The sequence below is a fragment of the Dunckerocampus dactyliophorus genome, chromosome 6 (genome assembly GCF_027744805.1).
Source record: "Dunckerocampus dactyliophorus isolate RoL2022-P2 chromosome 6, RoL_Ddac_1.1, whole genome shotgun sequence".
NCBI classification, from domain to species: Eukaryota; Metazoa; Chordata; class Actinopteri; order Syngnathiformes; family Syngnathidae; genus Dunckerocampus; species Dunckerocampus dactyliophorus.
This window is the reverse complement of record NC_072824.1, coordinates 16,188,266-16,205,860: the sequence shown is the minus strand read 5'-3', so window position 1 is coordinate 16,205,860 and position 17,595 is coordinate 16,188,266. Positions and strand designations below refer to the sequence as shown.

At 40.7% G+C, this 17,595-nt stretch overlaps 1 protein-coding gene across 5 annotated transcripts in view; it reads right to left on the bottom strand.

The window, feature by feature from the left end:
- Positions 1-7,929: 7,929 nt before the first annotated feature.
- The window catches only part of dlc1 (DLC1 Rho GTPase activating protein), a 96,614-nt gene continuing 86,948 nt past the window's right edge, over positions 7,930-17,595 (bottom strand). For 2 of the 5 annotated variants that reach the window (XM_054778623.1, XM_054778624.1), the window contains 8 exons: positions 16,968-17,127; positions 16,155-16,362; positions 15,650-15,866; positions 15,222-15,336; positions 10,659-10,874; positions 9,897-10,114; positions 9,646-9,819; positions 7,930-9,098 (listed from right to left, as the gene is read on the bottom strand). In XM_054778623.1, the coding sequence (XP_054634598.1) occupies positions 8,999-9,098; positions 9,646-9,819; positions 9,897-10,114; positions 10,659-10,874; positions 15,222-15,336; positions 15,650-15,866; positions 16,155-16,362; positions 16,968-17,127 (1,408 nt within the window). In that variant the 3' untranslated portion in view covers positions 7,930-8,998. The other 3 variants (XM_054778626.1, XM_054778628.1, XM_054778625.1) reach the window with 2 other exon arrangements.

Genomic DNA, 17,595 nt, shown 5'->3' with positions numbered 1-17,595 from the left:
TTGTTACGTAAAATTCCAGGTCACGTGAGAAGAAGCTCGCCTCTGATTGGCCGGCGAGGCTTCGTTACAAAACCTGCCTTGGACAAGTTTCATAACCGCGGAAAAAGGTCGTGGGGAAGTTAACGCTGCATGAACGTCTTGCCCCCCTCACACTGCAACAATATTTTATCAATTTTAACTAGACAACAAAACACACTACAGCTACAGCTACTTTGAATTGAATGCAATTCAGTTTTTCCTAGGTATTATTTATTTTTTGCGTGAGACACGAAGGTTGCATTTACACCTGTGATTCAGTAATGTTTAAAAAAAAGTGTACTTTGGTGGTATTTTTTTGTGACGGCACCAAAGGTTATGAGTTAAGAACACGAATGAAGTAAATACTTGATTGGGCAGCTTTTGTGACATGTGATGCAAGTCCAATATTCCCCCCTCCCCAAAAAAGCACTCTAGTAGATTAAATACGTACAGTCATGGAAAAATAATTAGCCCACTGTTGTTTCTTCAGTTTCTTGTTCATTTTACAAATAACAATGACAACAAAAATAGCTCATAACAGATTTTTGTCAGTACAGTGCTATAGCTATTCATGTAAGAACTTAAGTGATTTTGGTTATTATCAAGAAAACCATGGAAGGTGCTAGATAGATACAAATTCAACTCTTATGAGCTATATTTGTTAGCATCATTATATTTGTCCAAACAAATGTACCTAGTTGTACCAGGCATTAAAATGGATCAATAAACTGAAGAAACAAGGGTGGTCTAATCATTTTTTTCCCTGACTTTAGGTTAAAACCTTGTAAAATCTACCTTTAAAAGCACCATTGACACACACATGCATGTGTGCAATGAAGCCCTAGTCATGGAATGGTAATGCCATCCATCCTTGCAAGTTTTAAAATACAAATAAGTACAAAATAATCCCACAGCACGCTCACTGCCTCTTGACTTCATTTTATACCGCAAATGGTGTGCAGAATGGAAGATATGGAGCAGTCGATGCGCATGAACAATGTGATTGCGACTGGGCTTCCAGTGCAGCTGACAACAGAGAAGGACAAGATGATTTTGCTACAACACAGCAACAGGTGGCCAACTTTCTGCAATCAAAGGGGGTGAATGTGGATTTGAATAACATTGATACATCAAAGAGCACTTGACAAAACGCAACGCTGACATGGCCAAGAAGGAAACGGGAAAATTCAAGGCACTTGGAGCGGCAATTGCAAAATCCACATAAAGTTAAACGGAGTACCAGGGGAAGTATTTTGTTGTTAAAGACATCAAACAACTGGAAAAATAAAAAATGACATCATGTTGACTACAAGGAAATTAAACACACAACTCATAAAGACTTTGCACCTTGAAGTCAACATCCTTAATGTTTTCTTATTTGTTTTATTTAATGTGGTGTTCTTATTTTAACTCCTATTTGCTTTTAAATATATGTTATTTACTTTTTGAATGTTTTTGGTATTTTTGTTTGTTTTTTTAACCTTCCTTCCTTTCGGCACAGGAAGAGAACAAAATGTAATAACAAAGTGTAAAATTTAAATGACAAAACGTAGGCCAGTGAAATATTATACTGTACATGTCGGGCATTAAGCAGGTCTGAAATAAACACATCGTACCATCACAGCTGACACCTTACAGAAAGGAAATGATCAGAAAGGCTTAAAATAATACTGAAAATAATCCACAAAGTCAGGGAAACTGCACTGCAAAATAGAAGTGATGAGACAAGCAAATGGGAGCATGAATGTGCTCCTAACAGTCAATAGTCTCAATTGACCATATCATTGACCTTAACATAAGATTATATTTGTTCTCTAGAAAACACTGAAAAAAATGGGCCGTCCTATAATTGGGGTCTCCTCTGGTTTCAACGGCGCTCATTAAATGTATATTTTGGTTGCTTTTTGTTCTTTAATCAAAAACATGCAAATGTAAGTGATGTGTTGCACAACATGACCTATTTTGAAACGAATTACATCATGTAAACACCACTGCCGTCCTGCTTCTTTTCATTGTTTGTTGATCATAAGGCTGGGCGTGCGTATGTAGGCTACAGTTGTGACAATGTGTTTTTTTAAATCATGGATTTGAAGTAAAACCATCAACACGTGATTGTTTATTGTCTACTTTTTTAAATTCTTCCCTGTCGTGGACCAAATACTTCTGTCCGTTTGGCGCATGTTTATTGTGAGGCAGGCATTGCCATCTAGTGGTAGAGTAGTGAGGACATGCGTTTAGGATGAAATATTGGGTATTTCTGTGTGGAGTTTGCCTGTCCTGCGTGGGTTTTCTCCGGGTACTCCGGTTTCCTCCCACATTCCAAAAGGTTAGGTTAATTGGTGACTCAAAATTGTCCATAGCTATGAATGTGAGTGTGAATGGTTGGCTGGCGACCAGTCCAGGGTGTATTCCACCTGTCGCCGAAGTCAGCTGGGATAGGCTCCAACATACCCCAGCGATCCTAATAAGGAGAAGCGGTATAAAAAATGTATGGATGGATGACTGTGAAGGTGATAAAACGAATGTACTTATGTCACTTTTTTAATAATACGTTGTTTTTGTTACGCCACTTATATATTGTATTTTTTCTTGTATTGTGTTTTGAATTGCTAAACATTGTTATTCCGGTTCTTAATTTCAGTATATTTTATCGTATCGTCGCATTTTGTTTCAGAAAGTGTGTGGTTTAAGGTCTTAATTGGCGATTGGCGAGTGTATGCACTACAATCGGCCACTAGAGGGCACTGTTGGTGTTTAGGAAAAAGAAAGGAGGAGTTCGAACGTTAAATGCTCTAGCAATAGTTCCATACTGTATTCACTATTATTCTAGTGAATACAGTAGTGTATTCACTAGTATGAGTTTTTAAAGCTGCGGTTTTTAAAGCGCTGCTGCAATATAGCGAGTCAACTACACAAGTCAACTACAAAATGCGAGTCGAAGATCATTTAAATGAAAGGAGTGCTATGCTGTTTTTAAGGAGCTCCTACAAAAAGGCGAGTCAAAGATCCTCAATGTGACGGGAGTGTTTGGCTGTTGTTTTCTATAACAAACTACAAAATTATTAGTCGAAGATCCTCTAAATGACAAGCGTCCTCTGCTGTTTTTTAAGGACCTACTGCAAAAGGCCAGCCAAAGATCCTCTACAAAAGAAGCGCTCTCTGCTGTTTTTTTTTTTTAAGAACCGAATGCAAAAAGGCTAGTCAAATATTTATGACAGCAGCGCTTGGCAGTTTTTAAGGATCCACTGCAAAATCATTAATCAATGATTCTCAATACGACAGGTGTGATTTGCTGTTTTTAAGGCACTCCTGTAAAAAGGCTAGTCAAAGATCCTCTAAATGACAAGAGCACTGACAATCAGCAAGAGCAAAATAAAGCCAGTCAAAGATCCTGTATTAGACAGGAGCCCTCTGCTGTTTTTTTTTTTTGTTGTTATCAAAGATCTATTTCAGACTGCAAAATCATTAGTGAAATATCCTCAGTTGTCCCTCATTACATCGCGCTTCGAACATCTCTCCCTCACTCTATCCCTGTTTTTTAAACATGAATTAATAAATGATGCTGTTTCGTGGTTGGCTATGGCCTATTATTAGTAAAAAATATATGGATATTTAAGCAGATTGTACTCCCCCCCCCCCCCCCCCCAAAAAAAAAAAAAATTAAGCATTTTCAAGCATAAAAATGGCTAAAAGTACTTAAATACAAGTACAGTATCATTAAGACCACAAATTGTGAATGTAGTATTCTACATTGGTCGCTAGATGTCAGTAATTGTTCAGTGAGACCACCACGGAAGCGCCAGACTTGAACAACCAGCTTTTATATCACGTTTAGATGATCTCACAACAGGCACAATAATAACATAATAGCAATAATAATAATAATAATCTTAATAATAACATAGGTTATTATTGCGGCCATAGCTCACAAGAAGCTAAAACACAACTCTGAACCCCCGACGTCACTTCTGTCCCCCATCATTCTGTTCCCCTGCAAGGTAAACTGTCTTCAATGGCTTATTTTCTCTGATTATGTCTACTATATTGGGTAATACGAGTGTAAAGGCGACTATATGGGTGTTACTTCATGTGTAGATGGCTCTAATAATGTTAAAAAAACGTATTTTGAAGATTGTAAACAGGTTTTGTACGCCATAACTATGAAAATATTCAGTTTATAAAGAAGGAATTATACTTTGTTGAAATTCACTTCGTGGTTGAGCCTTGAACCAATTAACCGCGATAAACGAGGGGTTACTGTTTCTGACAGGAGCCCTCTGCTGTTTTTCTCAAGGGCCTACTGCAAAAACGCCAGTCAAAGATCAATCCTCTTTATGACAAGAGCGCTGTGCTGTTTTTAAGGAGCTACTGGCTATTTTTTTTATTTTTTAGAAAGGACTGCAAAATCATTAGTCAAAGATTCTCTGGATGTTCAGAGCCCTCTGCTGTTTTTTTAAGGGCTTGTCAAAGATCTATGACGGGGTGCTTTGGTTTTTTCGGACTGACTGCGAAATAATTGGTCAAAGAGCCTTTACATTTTTTAAGGACTTTCTACCAAAACACTAGTCAATTATCCCATATATGACACAAGCACTCTGTAAGGACCTACTGCAAAAACGCATGTCAAAGATCCTCTATACGACACAAGTTGTGTGGTATTTTTATCATGACAATAAAAAGTGACGTTGTTATGCCTCAATAGTGTAACTACTGTTGAGTGCAGTGTGTGAGATGTACAGCAGAGGAAGAAATGCACGCGCAAAGCGCGCACTCCCATGTTTGTGTTGATTTATCAATGTGGGAAACGTGCAGCGGGTGAATCTCAGACAAACGTGTGCAGGAATGCAGGCTGACTTTGGGTCAGCCTTATCAAGCCCTGCATTATCTCCCCGACATGTTTGGGTTCCCAGCAGAAAAGCACATCTCACAAAATGTACCACAGAAGTGTTCTGAAGGTGTCACACACGAGGAAGGCTGCTACTGGAGCTTGTTGTTCATCAGACCACCTCTCAGGAGATTGTGGTTTCTCTGAGATTCCTCGTGGATTCCTCGTGAAATATGAGCGAGCGTAAAGGCACGTAACGTACAGTCAATGCATAGTTCGGCAAGTCAAGTTGCTACTCGCTGCAGCCGTCACACTTGGAAAAAGCTTCTTAAACACACCCTGCTTCCAAGCTGATGGTGAATAATTACACTCTGTGCACCACCTGACACCTCGGTACACCGTGTGCCCGAGGTTGCCCCTCTGACCCCTTCCCCCATTCAGAACCTCTGTCAAAAAAGTGTTTGTGTTAACCCTCACTTTTTACTCTTACGCTAATAAATCAGCACAAAACCACCTGATAATCATCATATATATTCTTTGGCATCTGGGCATTTTACAGGTCAAAGTTTAAGGCCAAATGTTAAGGTCACTGCGCACCATCTAACACTTTGGTACACTGTGTGCCCCTCTAACCCCTTCCTCCATTCAGAACCTCCATCAAAACGGGTCATTTTAACAGCGATTTTGTTAACCCTCACTTTTTACTCTCTTACACTAATAACTCAGCACAAAACCACCTGATATTCACCCTACAGTACATGTTCATTGGCATCTGGGTGTTTTACGGGTCAAATTTTAAGGTCAAAGGTCACAGCGAGATATTCAACACGCAATAGCATATCCTTTTCTACACTTTTTGTACAGAATAGTCGGGAGCCAGGTATAGAGATGATTCGTTTTTGTGATAAAAACAAATATTAAAAATGATCCAAAAAATCCATAATTGTTTGAAAAACACTTTAAATTATTATTTTTTTTACAGGTCATGGTCACATCAAGTTTAAACACACAAACATAGAGCATTTTTTTAAACCTGTCATCTCCAAATTTGGTGCACCTAAAGTAGGACGATAGCCGCTCAGCTAATGAATGCCGATACAAATGAAAGCACATTTTTCCACTTTTATTGATATTTTGGGCTATTTTTGAAGTGAATACTGCGTAAACCTGTATGAAAAAATGCATGTCATCGCGTACAGTGTGATGGATTGTTCAGCTTTAGTTCAGGTCTCTGCTCTCTACCGTCGGCACTCGTTAGACCAGGGGTGTCCAAACATTCTCCAGCGAGGGCCACATAATGAAAAATGAAATGATGCAAGGGCTACTTGATATTTAGGATGTATTATTTACTGTAGTATTTGATATATCGTATGAACTTCGGTCTTTGCTTTTTTCCTCCCATTTTTGTTGTTTTTAAAAAAAAAATCCACAACTATTTCAACTTTCTTCTTGCAAATTTTCTTCTTATAATATACATACACCTGTAAATTGTCATAATATTTTGCCTTTATTCCGATATTAGGACTTTTTCCCCCGACCAAATATTCAAAAAATTACAACTTAATTTTATTTGTCATATTACATACTTAAAAAAAAATTCTTCTTTTTTAATATTTCAGCTCTACGTTATTATTTTTCCTCATTAGGAGTTTATTCTTGTACAATTGTGTAAAATTGTACAATTTTCTCTTTATATTTTGAATTTATTTTCATAAATGAGAGCTGTTTTTTCCATTTCTGCTGCTGCTGTTTGTTTTGTTTTTTTTAATTTTCCAACTTTTGCAAGTTTGTTCTTTTAAATGGTCTTCTCGTAATACTTTGACTTTATTCCCATGATAGTACAACTTTTTCCCCAAACTAATTTTCCAAAAATGACAACATTATTTTGTTTCTCATAATATTCCAGTTAAAAAAATAAATGAATTCTTTAATATTTCAACTTTATGCTATGGGCCGCACGGTGGCCCAGTGCTTAGCATGTTGTCCACACAGTCAGGAGATATGGAAGATCAAATCTCTGTGCCGAGTTTGCATGTTCTCTCCGTGCGTGTGTGGGTTTTCTCCGGGTACTCCAGTTTCCTCCCACATTCCCAAAACATGCATGTTAGTTGAAATGAGGAATCTAGATGTATTCCATTGTAACCCTCATGTTCAAATAAACTAAACTAAACCAAACTAAACTAAACTAAACTAAATTGTCCATAGGTATGAATGTGAGTGTGAATGGTTGTTTGTCTATATGTGCCCTGCGATTGGCTGGCGACCAGTCCAGGGTGTACCCCGCCTCTCGCCCCAAGTCTCCAGCATACCCCAGCGATCCTAATGAGGAAAAGCGGCATAGAAAATGATTGAACGAACTTTATGCTACTAAAATGTTATTTTTCCTCATAATATCACATTATTCTCGTAAAATCACGTTTGTTTTATTACAACTTTTTTCTCTTAATATTTTGACTGTTTTTGTGTAAATTATTGCAGATTTTTTAATTGTTGCTGTTTTTTTTTCAAGTTTCTCAAGTTATATTTTTAGAATGGACACCCCCTTGGACACCTCTGCTGTAGTACTGTATATTTGAATTTTTTTTTTTTAATGTCAAAACCCGTAAAACTAGGCCTCTTTGTTCTCTACTCAACATAAGGTGGAAATTTAAGATGAAATAGCTGCAATCAGATTTTGCTTTTTGTAATGAATACATCTCAGATTCAGTATACTGTACGTATTACACAAGAAACAATGTATTTTTAGTCAAAAATAAGCAGTAATCTTCCTCAGATGTGGATTATTTGTAGTGTGAGTGACCCCTTCTAGACTAGCTGTGGTACAACAAGGGATCCCATTGTTCACTCTTCTGCAACATGAAAGTACAACATATTATGTAAGAAACAAGTGAGATCGCCGCCATCTACAAAACCAAGCAGTACCCGCCTGCCGTCAGCATGTACCACTTGTTGCTTAACTGGCGTGGAGAAACTCAGCTGAAGGGTGAATGTTGGCAATAATGACCATAATCCGCTTCTGGATCGGAACAAGTCAACAAATTAGTAAGATTATAAGGTGTTTTTTTTGGGGGGGGGGGAAATAAAAGACATAGAATTATTTTAATACATTTAATAGTGCACTTTGATTAACCTGTACAGAAATAACATTAATAATAAAAAAGATAAAGCTTTTTTTTTCCACTTCCGTAACACAAAGTGTAACATTTACAATACAATAATACAATACAAAATGAACCAAACATATATATGAGGTATAAATATATTTGTTTTTTAAATTAACGGTCATGTGTTATTATTTGGTAGAGAGGTTACATAAATGGACAATGGTTTAGTGAAAGTGTGTTAAGAGTGAGAGAAGCTTGTCTTCCTTCCACTAACATGCAATCTGCCCTCGTCTTTACAGTAAAACCTGTAAAATCTCCACCTTTATAAAAGGATCTTTTTGGTTTGTTTCTGTTGATGGACGTTTTCTTACCGCTAACATGTTGGTGAAGCTACCAAGTACAATAAAAGCTGTGCTATTGATTTTGGGTTGTGACGCTAACATGCAGTAGTGTTTTTATTATCTTAATTTGGTCCATGTGTGTCTATTGGTCTCCTGTGTTGAACATAATTCCTTCCAACGGGACTTTTCGGGAGGTGCCACGGTGCTTTCCTGATGTTGATTTGGTGAGCCAGCCACCCGCTTCTTTTCATCTCTTCATCACTTGTCCTCTCCTCTGCATATTACAGCCGGCACACATTCACGTCTTTCTTCAGCCGCCAATCAATCCGCACAATGTCATAAAAATCGTGTGCGCTTACTCCCACATGTAATCGACAAAACAAAAAAAAAAGACAAGACAGCCACTAATAAGTGTGAAAAGAGTAGTTAGTGTATGTACACTGGCGTATGTTGCTATAAACTATGATGTTGCTCTCGTTACGCATGCGATTCTCTTGCTTCTCAGAAGCAATAGCGCTCTGATCCTCACATCCGTGTCGCTGTGTTCTTTGGCCCACATAAATATTTAGATGACAGGACACAGAGGGCTTTTTTTAAAATGGTAATAATATGCTTGAAAAAAAAAAAAGTCCTTCAAATCCAGGAGGCAAAGTTTGTCCTGTGTTTGTCAACGAAATGACATTAAGAAACAAAATGAAGCTCCAAAAGTCTCATTTGTCCATGGGCAAAGTGAAGGAGTCACGAATGTGCGCCACCTCGGCAGCACACAAGTGTCCATGCAGCTTGTTGTACCACTCTGGGAAGCGACCCCTGTGGAAGCAGACCACAAAGTGTGTGAACACATGGCACTCACGCATCAAGCACTCAACAAAACCCAACACATGATTTTGGTTTTGTGGCTAATTTCAACTCGTTCTGGTTATGTCTATTATGCAAGGTGGCCGTTGTCATTAAGAACTTGCAGGAGGCGCGATAGCACTGAGTGTACAGTGCTTCCAGGTTGCCCGCTTGAGCATGAGCAAAGCATGTTGTGGAGAATTTTACTTTGTGGATTATTTCAAGCAGTTCCGGTGGTTATTTCTCTCATGAAGTTGAAGGTTATCATTAATAATTAGCAGTCGGAAGGATCGCACACTATGGGCTTTGAGTCTGTGGAGAATTTTGAGTCGCTCATTCTGTTTTGCGAAGTGACGGTTATTATGAGTAAGTAACAGAAAGAGCGAGTATTCAACACATGTAGCCGGGGTGCATGTGTGCTCGTGCTTGAACAAAACAGATTAATGGCAGCCGGATGAATGGGTTAAATAACCACCTTTGCACTCAAGTTCCATGGAAATCAATGAAGAAAAACACCAACCTGCAGTCAATCCTGGAAATGTGCGTGACTCGGGATTTGTTAGCACCGCAGGGCTCAATAAAGTAGCGCGACAGGAGCACGTTGGCACGTACGCCCACCACGGGCGCCGCCGCATGATCCACTGATGTAGCCACCAGCGCACACGCCCCCTTTGGCAAGTCTGTTATCCATGTTCTAGTTTAAAAAAAAGTCAGGATTACACAAGCATGGCAGGTGATAGAAGATAACGGCAAAGTGACGTGCATATTTACCTGAGCACCAGGTGGTCCCTCATGGGATGCGGGGCCATGCTGTTCCTGACGTACTGGTACACCTCTGTCCTCTCGTCCAGGGTTTCCACCACACGGCTCTCATACAGGTCCTCGTCCCAACGGGCTTGCTCCCTCAGCAGCCGGGTCAGGACCCCCTCCGGATGTGCGGGAACCTCAACGGTCACCTTCCACAGCCTCAATGGGAAGCCGTCATGTACCTTAAGGAAACAATTGGAAGCTTGTTGAATCCTGCTGCATGTTTTATGCAAGTGATATTACACCAAACCTAATGGTATCTCCTACGTGTATAATTGAATTATCGAGTGATATGTTCGGGTACAACGGTCCGCTTGTATCTGCAATGCCCTCCAGCCAAGTCAGCTGCTTCCTTCCTCCATCAGATGATAAAGGAGGGGCACTGAATGCTACAGCCTTGTGACTTTGGAGCTGCAGAGAAGATAACCTCTCACACTGAAAACGGGAAACGTCTCCCTGGGAGAATGCTGTGTTTATGTGCTTTGTGTGACGAGCTGATGTCATAGTGGAAACACGATCCGGCGGTGACAGAGAGAGGCAAGGTTAGTTTCACATGAAGGTGTTTCTCAATACAGGAAAGCGTAACTGTTGCTTTTCCACAAGATATTTAGAGAATGAGGACAGAGGGGCGAAGGCAGGACAGGAAACAGAGACACTTTGACTGTGTACATTCATGAATCACTACTCTGTGAGAGTTACATGAGCACATGAGAGGTGATGCATTACCTTGCGATAGGCCAGCTCCGCTTGCTCGAGGGTGGACAAGCTGTCATAGCCTTTGAACTTGTCCTTGGCCTCTTTGAGAAGAGCATCAAGGCTATCGCGGAGGTAAGACCGGTAGCCTCCTTGCCCATCGTGGCCGCCCGACAGCTCCTCCAAGCGTCGCGGCAGCAGAGCCTGCTCCACGTAGGAGTTCCTGCAGCGACTCATCTCCTCTGGGATCTGAGGGAAGAACGGAAGGAGGTCAGGGTCCGAGGTACTTATTTTGCTCAACACTATAGGAAACACACTGAAATACTGTTTTGACCCGAATATAAGACGACCACCTCTTTTTGACAGTTGTTTCATGATGAAATCAAAGACATCCCAAAAATGAAAGTGAAAAAATGATGCAGCAGATTGGTCCATTTTGCTAAAATGTCATTGTAGCAACTCAAAATGATTCTCAGTAGTTTGTGTGGCCCCCACGTGCTTGTACGCATGCCTGACAACGTCGGGGCATGCTCCTAATGAGACTACGGATGGTGTCCTGGGGGATCTCCTCCCTTTCTCCTCCCTCCTCCCTATATAAAATCTATATTATACATAATAATGTTTAAGACTTTGTTTAAGTTGCAGTCTTAAGTGAGATGTGTGTCGCTTCAGCGACCAGATTCCGTTTTTTTTTTTGCCCTTTAAATGCGTATTATGCATTTCGTGTAACAAAATGAGATTACCAAAATTGTGTTGTGTGACAAATGCCAGCTGCCGCAGCTGTGTAAAAGTATGTTGCTAAACCTCACTCCCTGATGCCTTAAGAGCTGCACTGGGCATGGAGTTGACAGCTCGAGATTTTAGATACAATACACAATATACATATTGTTCGACGAATACCTCTCTGATAGTGTCAATCAAAATTGAGCATTATTATCTTTATAAAGTATGTATAGTATGTTACTAAAAGTGTATCTAATGTTTTGTCCCATAAGTGTATGACATGATCTGGCTTTTGAACATGACGATGTCCAGTGGGACAGATGACGGCGGCGACGACAACATTTCCTATACAGCTGTTGCATTCGATCTCATTTAGTCTGTGCAGGTGTACCTAATGTTTAGGCTACCATTTGTGTTTTAAATTCTTTTGCACACAAGGTAGAGCTGTGTTTCTGTTCCCCCGAAATGTGATTTACACCTCCTTGGTTACCAGCGGAAGACTCAAAACAGTGAGGTAGCAGCCTGTACAATTACAGCCTGGAACCTGGACGATGTATGAGGGTTACATAACTAAACTTTGAGCACATGTGATCTGCAGATCTTGCTAAAGGCAGATGCATTTTTGGAAGTTTTTTTTTTTTACAAGCAGCAGCAAATTAACGGTTATCTCATGCTCGAGGCCTGCAAGATGACAAATTACTGTTACATGACATGAAAGACAACATTTACTTATGTCATGGGAAACTGCATCTTTGATAAGCGTATTAAATAACTGGAAATAGAAACACCACATGCTGTCTTATTATCTCCTCATGCTCCTTTCTTTGTCATTTTTCATCTTTAATTGACAAGATGTAGCTTGCAGAAATGAAAACAAATGAACATCAATTAGAGATTTTCGTTCCCTTTATGAACCTTCAAAGGCACACAGAAGTGGAATTAATGGTCAGTTATCTGCTAGGTAACTCTGTTAGCAGACTGTGGGATGCGACCATGACAGGAAGCGCTCCCTCTAGCTAATTCAATGCGAATGATGCTAATAACCCCCAGTGTGTCGCCTTTTAGCTGTGTGTGTGTGTGTGTGTGAGTGAGCGTGTGCTGTTGCATGTCAGCCCTGTGTGAATTTAGGCCGAATGGGACTGGGATTAGATTAGCACTCTTATAGCCGGTTGATTATGTCTGTTGATCCACTGCATGGCTCTCCATCACAAAAGCACTGCAGCAGAGTTGCTTCTGGATTGTGTAGCGCCGGGCCTCATTTGACAGGAGTACAAATAGGGGCACTGAAAGGACAGTGGAGAATATTCGTTTTGTGTTACCGTAAAAGCAGCATTGAATTGATCAAATGGTATGTACAGGTGGAAGAATACACTATCTGCAGCTACACAACTCAACACTGGACGGTGGTGACTATCATTAAGGATAGAGATCGTATTGTATGGTCTACAGGACGTTGTAAGGATGACCAGGAAGTGGTCCATTGACAATCTGTTTATTGCAAAAACATAACAGGCTACTGTCGGCCGAACCACAGCAAAGCAACATCAGCAAATTCAACTGTCCTCTCAGCACGCAGCCGCACACACACGCACACACACACACAGTCAGGACTCAGAAATCAGAAACCTCTTTAACACTACACAACTGCTAGGTCGCTACAGTATCTTTGAGCATGTTAAAGGATCTGCTCGCATGAAAGCGACAGTAATACTTTTAACAAAGCCGTGTGGGGGTCGTTATTTTGAGATGGAAAGGTTCCTAGTGCTTTGGCTTTTATTTTTTATTAGTTTTATTTATTTCCTGTAGTTAGTGCTTTATTACTTTTTTAAGTGTCCTTCGCGTGTTCTGTGTACAGTGTGAGTGACTGAGGAGTTAATTTAGGTATGTTTCAGTTATAAGATCCACCTTACACCAAAACTGGACTTACATCACAGTCTAGAAACGAAACTCGTATGTAACCTGCGGGCTGCCTGTAAATGTTTGCTGAAGGCACAAACACTAAAACCAGGATACCAGGTATTGGCTAATAACACTGCACAGCAAGCAAGAGCTGACATGCTGTCAATACAATATGGGCTGCAAGTAACGATTATTTTCTTAGTCTGAAGCTTGTTGTTTCGATTAATCAAGTTCGGTTAGGCCTTAGGCCGACCAAATCAATATCAACCAAACACAGTTAGTGGTTCGGTCAGCAACATATCAAAAAAGAAGCAAAAATGTTGATCAATGTTTTCCAAAGTCAAAGCTGATGTGTGTGAACATACTGTTTTGCCGAAAAGACAAAGATAATAGGTCTGCTTTCGTGGATGGCTAAGGAAATTATTAACTAAAATATTCACATTTGAGTGGCTGAAATCAGAGGATATTTACATTTTTAAAGCAAAAAACGATTAATTGAATACCAAAACAGTTGTCAATTAATTGGATAAACAATGATTGATTAATTGTGGCAGCTCTACAGTACAATATCCAATATTCCTGGATGTGATCTTCTCAATTTGATAATAGAGATGTCCCGATCCACATTTTTTGGCTTTCGATCAGACTGTTTTTATAGTCTTGCCGATCCGATCGTTTGTTTGTTTTAATAATAATAATAATAATAATAATAATAGTAATAATAATAATAAGTTTTTGTAACAAACATGAATTTGTGGAATTTAATACTGTTATGAAAATAGCTCTTCAAAGCATTAAACATAATGCAAACAAATTGCAGAGATAGATCCATTTGTGGTGTGATTTAGAGTAATATTTTTTAAACAAACTCTCTTAGGGCTCTATGAAATCTGTTCCGTTCTAAGTTTTTAGAATTCAGTGTTTTACCTTTTCCAATCATTTTACCAGCATAGAGTGTGTGCTATTTGGGTTAGTGAATAAGGTGCAAAAATCCTTACATTTATTGATGCAATACATCATTGGCCCATGTTGTCCAGTAATTGAGAAATGGATGTAGCTTAGCTAACTTTTCCAATGGGATGTCAGCCTCAGCACATATTGATACAAAATCTTCAACACACTGTAATGCCCGTGCTTGTGGTTAAGGAAGATGTAGTCTCAGGTGGAATTCCAATCACGTTATTAATGTAAGATATTTTAATGACACCCTTATTTTGTCTACACAATTACACAAATGACAAAAGCCAGAATGTGTTGTGTGTGTTGAGAATGGCAATTGATGGTTGAAACGCGCCGGGTGCAAATAAACGTGCCTCTCGTCTTTTTTCATTCAGAACCTGCACATCGTCAGTGGGAAATGTGAAATGGTCCTTCCATTGAAGCAGTAAAACACTACACAGTGAAAATATACTCATCGCACACACACACACACACACACACGCACACACACACACACACACACACACGGCTGAACTTGCTAAACTAAGTTCATGCTCAGTAACAGAGGAGTTTCTATGGTTTTTCACCGCCGTTTCGACATGTTTAGTAGTGTTTGTAAGGTCCCTATTATCAACCAGCGGTTAGATCCGCACTTCCCTTGCGAGCTCCCTACACCATGACGCAGCAGTCCGGGCGCAGTGAGAGGAACTACCGCTGTAGCTACGGAGCCGAATATCCAACGTCCAACGTGAAACTAACTTCAACACGGTACACCACAGACATGTGCATGCTGGTGTTGTGTTTTGTTCTTCTTGCGGGTGGCGTGAGTTGAGTGGCAACCAGCTTTGAGGTGCATTACTGCACCTACCATGTTGGAGTGTGGCTCAGAGTTACGAACGTGATTTGACAACCAGATCGGCCCGATCTCGTGGCGAAAGCCGATATTATCCGATCTTCACAAGTACAGCGGCTCGGTAGCCGATCCTGATCTTGATCCTAAAGATCGGATCGGGACATCCCTACTTGATAACTTACCCGGAAAAGTTTCCTGCACTCCTGGATCATGTGTGCCAGGCCGTGAGTTGCAGCCAGGTTCTCGTTCAGGTCTCTCTGATCCGGCTTTCCCAGAGTTGGCTTCCTGTTCATTACCCTGTGAGGGACAGACGAGGAAGAGGTGGACACGGCAAGATTAGGGGCCAGAGACACCTGATAAAGTGTGTTTTAAGTGCTGAACAAAGTGTTTAATCCCTTTCTTGATTCTCCATCTACAATATCCTGCCCTTTTGTTTCTTTAGTATGACCCTTTCCTGTTTGCGCAACTTACGGCAAGCATCTTATCTAATCTACCGCAATGCTGACCATTTTAAAAAATGGCACAATCTCTCTCTCACACACACACACACACACACACACACACACACACACACACACACACACCCACACACACACACACACACACACACCTTGGCGAGGAGCTCTCTTTGCGCCTCAGGGTGTTGAGATGGAAGACGGATGGCGCCAGACACACAGCCAAGTTGGTGGGCGTCATCTGGTTCTCTGCCACGCTGGCCGTCACATCGCTCAGGAGGCAGAGCAGCGTCCGCAGAGCCTCCCGGTTCTCGTCGGGAAGCAGCAGGACGGCGGTGCGGGCGGCCTGGAGGCGGAGCTCTTTGGGCATGTCTGGAATACAGAGAGGAAAGATGTGTCATGTTTTCTTAGAACACTTGAGGAGGACGGAACATGTTTAAGTGGGATATGAGCGGATAAGTGGGTTATGTAAGACGTGTGATGGATGGCTTCGTGTTTTCTTCCGCCTTGTGAAAACATTTCCCAAGATCAAGACGTTAACAGTGCACCTCATTCCTCAGGTATTTCCTGCATTCGCCTTGTTTGTTTGCCTTTTAATGTCATTAAAAATGTTCGCCCCACTGCTCTACATCAACAAACCCTCCACTTCCAAATTCTTACACTGGTAGATCTGCAGAAAGGTCTCAGACAGCTTGCTGGTGAGCAGCGGTTCCGGCAAGTCTCGGAAGTACTGCTTCAGCATGTCAGCAACGTCATAGGCGGACTGGCCCTCGTAGCTGACCCCTCCCCCGTCCGCTCCGCTGGTCTCGTTCATCTGACGCAGAGCTTGGATACGGGACTTAACTCCTGACTTTCTGAAAAGACCCACCTGGAAACAGGAGACAGGAAGAGTTATGTCATGCATGCATGAGGAATGTGAAATGTAAGGTTTTGAACCAAAATTCCAATGCCGGCGTGTCAACAATAATGTAGGCACCAAAGAAAACACAATATAGCTCTTGTTGGGTAACACACATTCTTACAAATCCCACAAATCTCAAGCTTACAGCCAACATGGTTACATCACATTGGTTCATTATTTATAAAAAAAAAAAAAAAAGCTTGACCGCTTTAGCTGTGAAACAATTCATCCTCCAACATTTCACATTTACTTGTATCATTGTTTTGCCATCAAACACTTATACACTCATCCCCTATTTTGTACAAGACACGAATCTTTCTTCTTGTTCCTGTGTTAAACAGCCCGTCAGTGATGATGTAATCGCTTCTCCCCGGGGCCCCTATCCTCAGCATGTGTGACAGAATGGAAAAAACGTGGAGAAGTTTGGAAAGACACGTCAAGTAATATCCAAAAAGTTAAAGTATTATGTAACTCTTCTTGGAGACCACATAGTTTAAAAAAACAAAGCCTATAAGACAGTAGTAGTTGAGCTATCAGAGCACATTATGTCTGTATGGTGTATGATACATTACCTGGTCGAGGCATTGGTTTCGCAAGTAACGCATAGCTTGCTGGATGCCCTGAGGGAGGGGCTGACCGGTGCGTTGGACGATGACTTGCAGCGGAACACCGAACACATTCCTGTCTTTGTAGTCGCGCACCTTCATCCGCTTCATAAACTTTGGAACGGCCCTGCAACATGCAAACACACGGAAAAGCGCCTCATTAATATCATGAATGACTCTGCTATTAGTGTAGCGTGTGTACCTCCGAAGTACAACACACTTCTCCAGTGAAGTGTACATTTACACATTAAACACATTACTGCCATTACACAAGTTCTCTTGTCAGATTGTTGTCATGCAAAGTTGCCTTCAAAGGAAATGCCAGAATGGCGGACTCTTGCCCTGTTGTGTAGAAAGTAGAGATGCTCGATATTGGCTTTCTTACCGATATCGTCCAACACTTCATTACCGATACCGATATTGGCAGCATCTCTTTCCTCAAACTCACGTCACGTCATGAACGCATTTTCCTTCTTTTATCCTTCACAAAAATATAACTGCTGATGCAAAATAAGGCAAATACTGCAATATGCAATGAAGTTACAAAAACATAACCATATCTATTTGAAACATTTTGTCTCAAGAAAATAGTCAT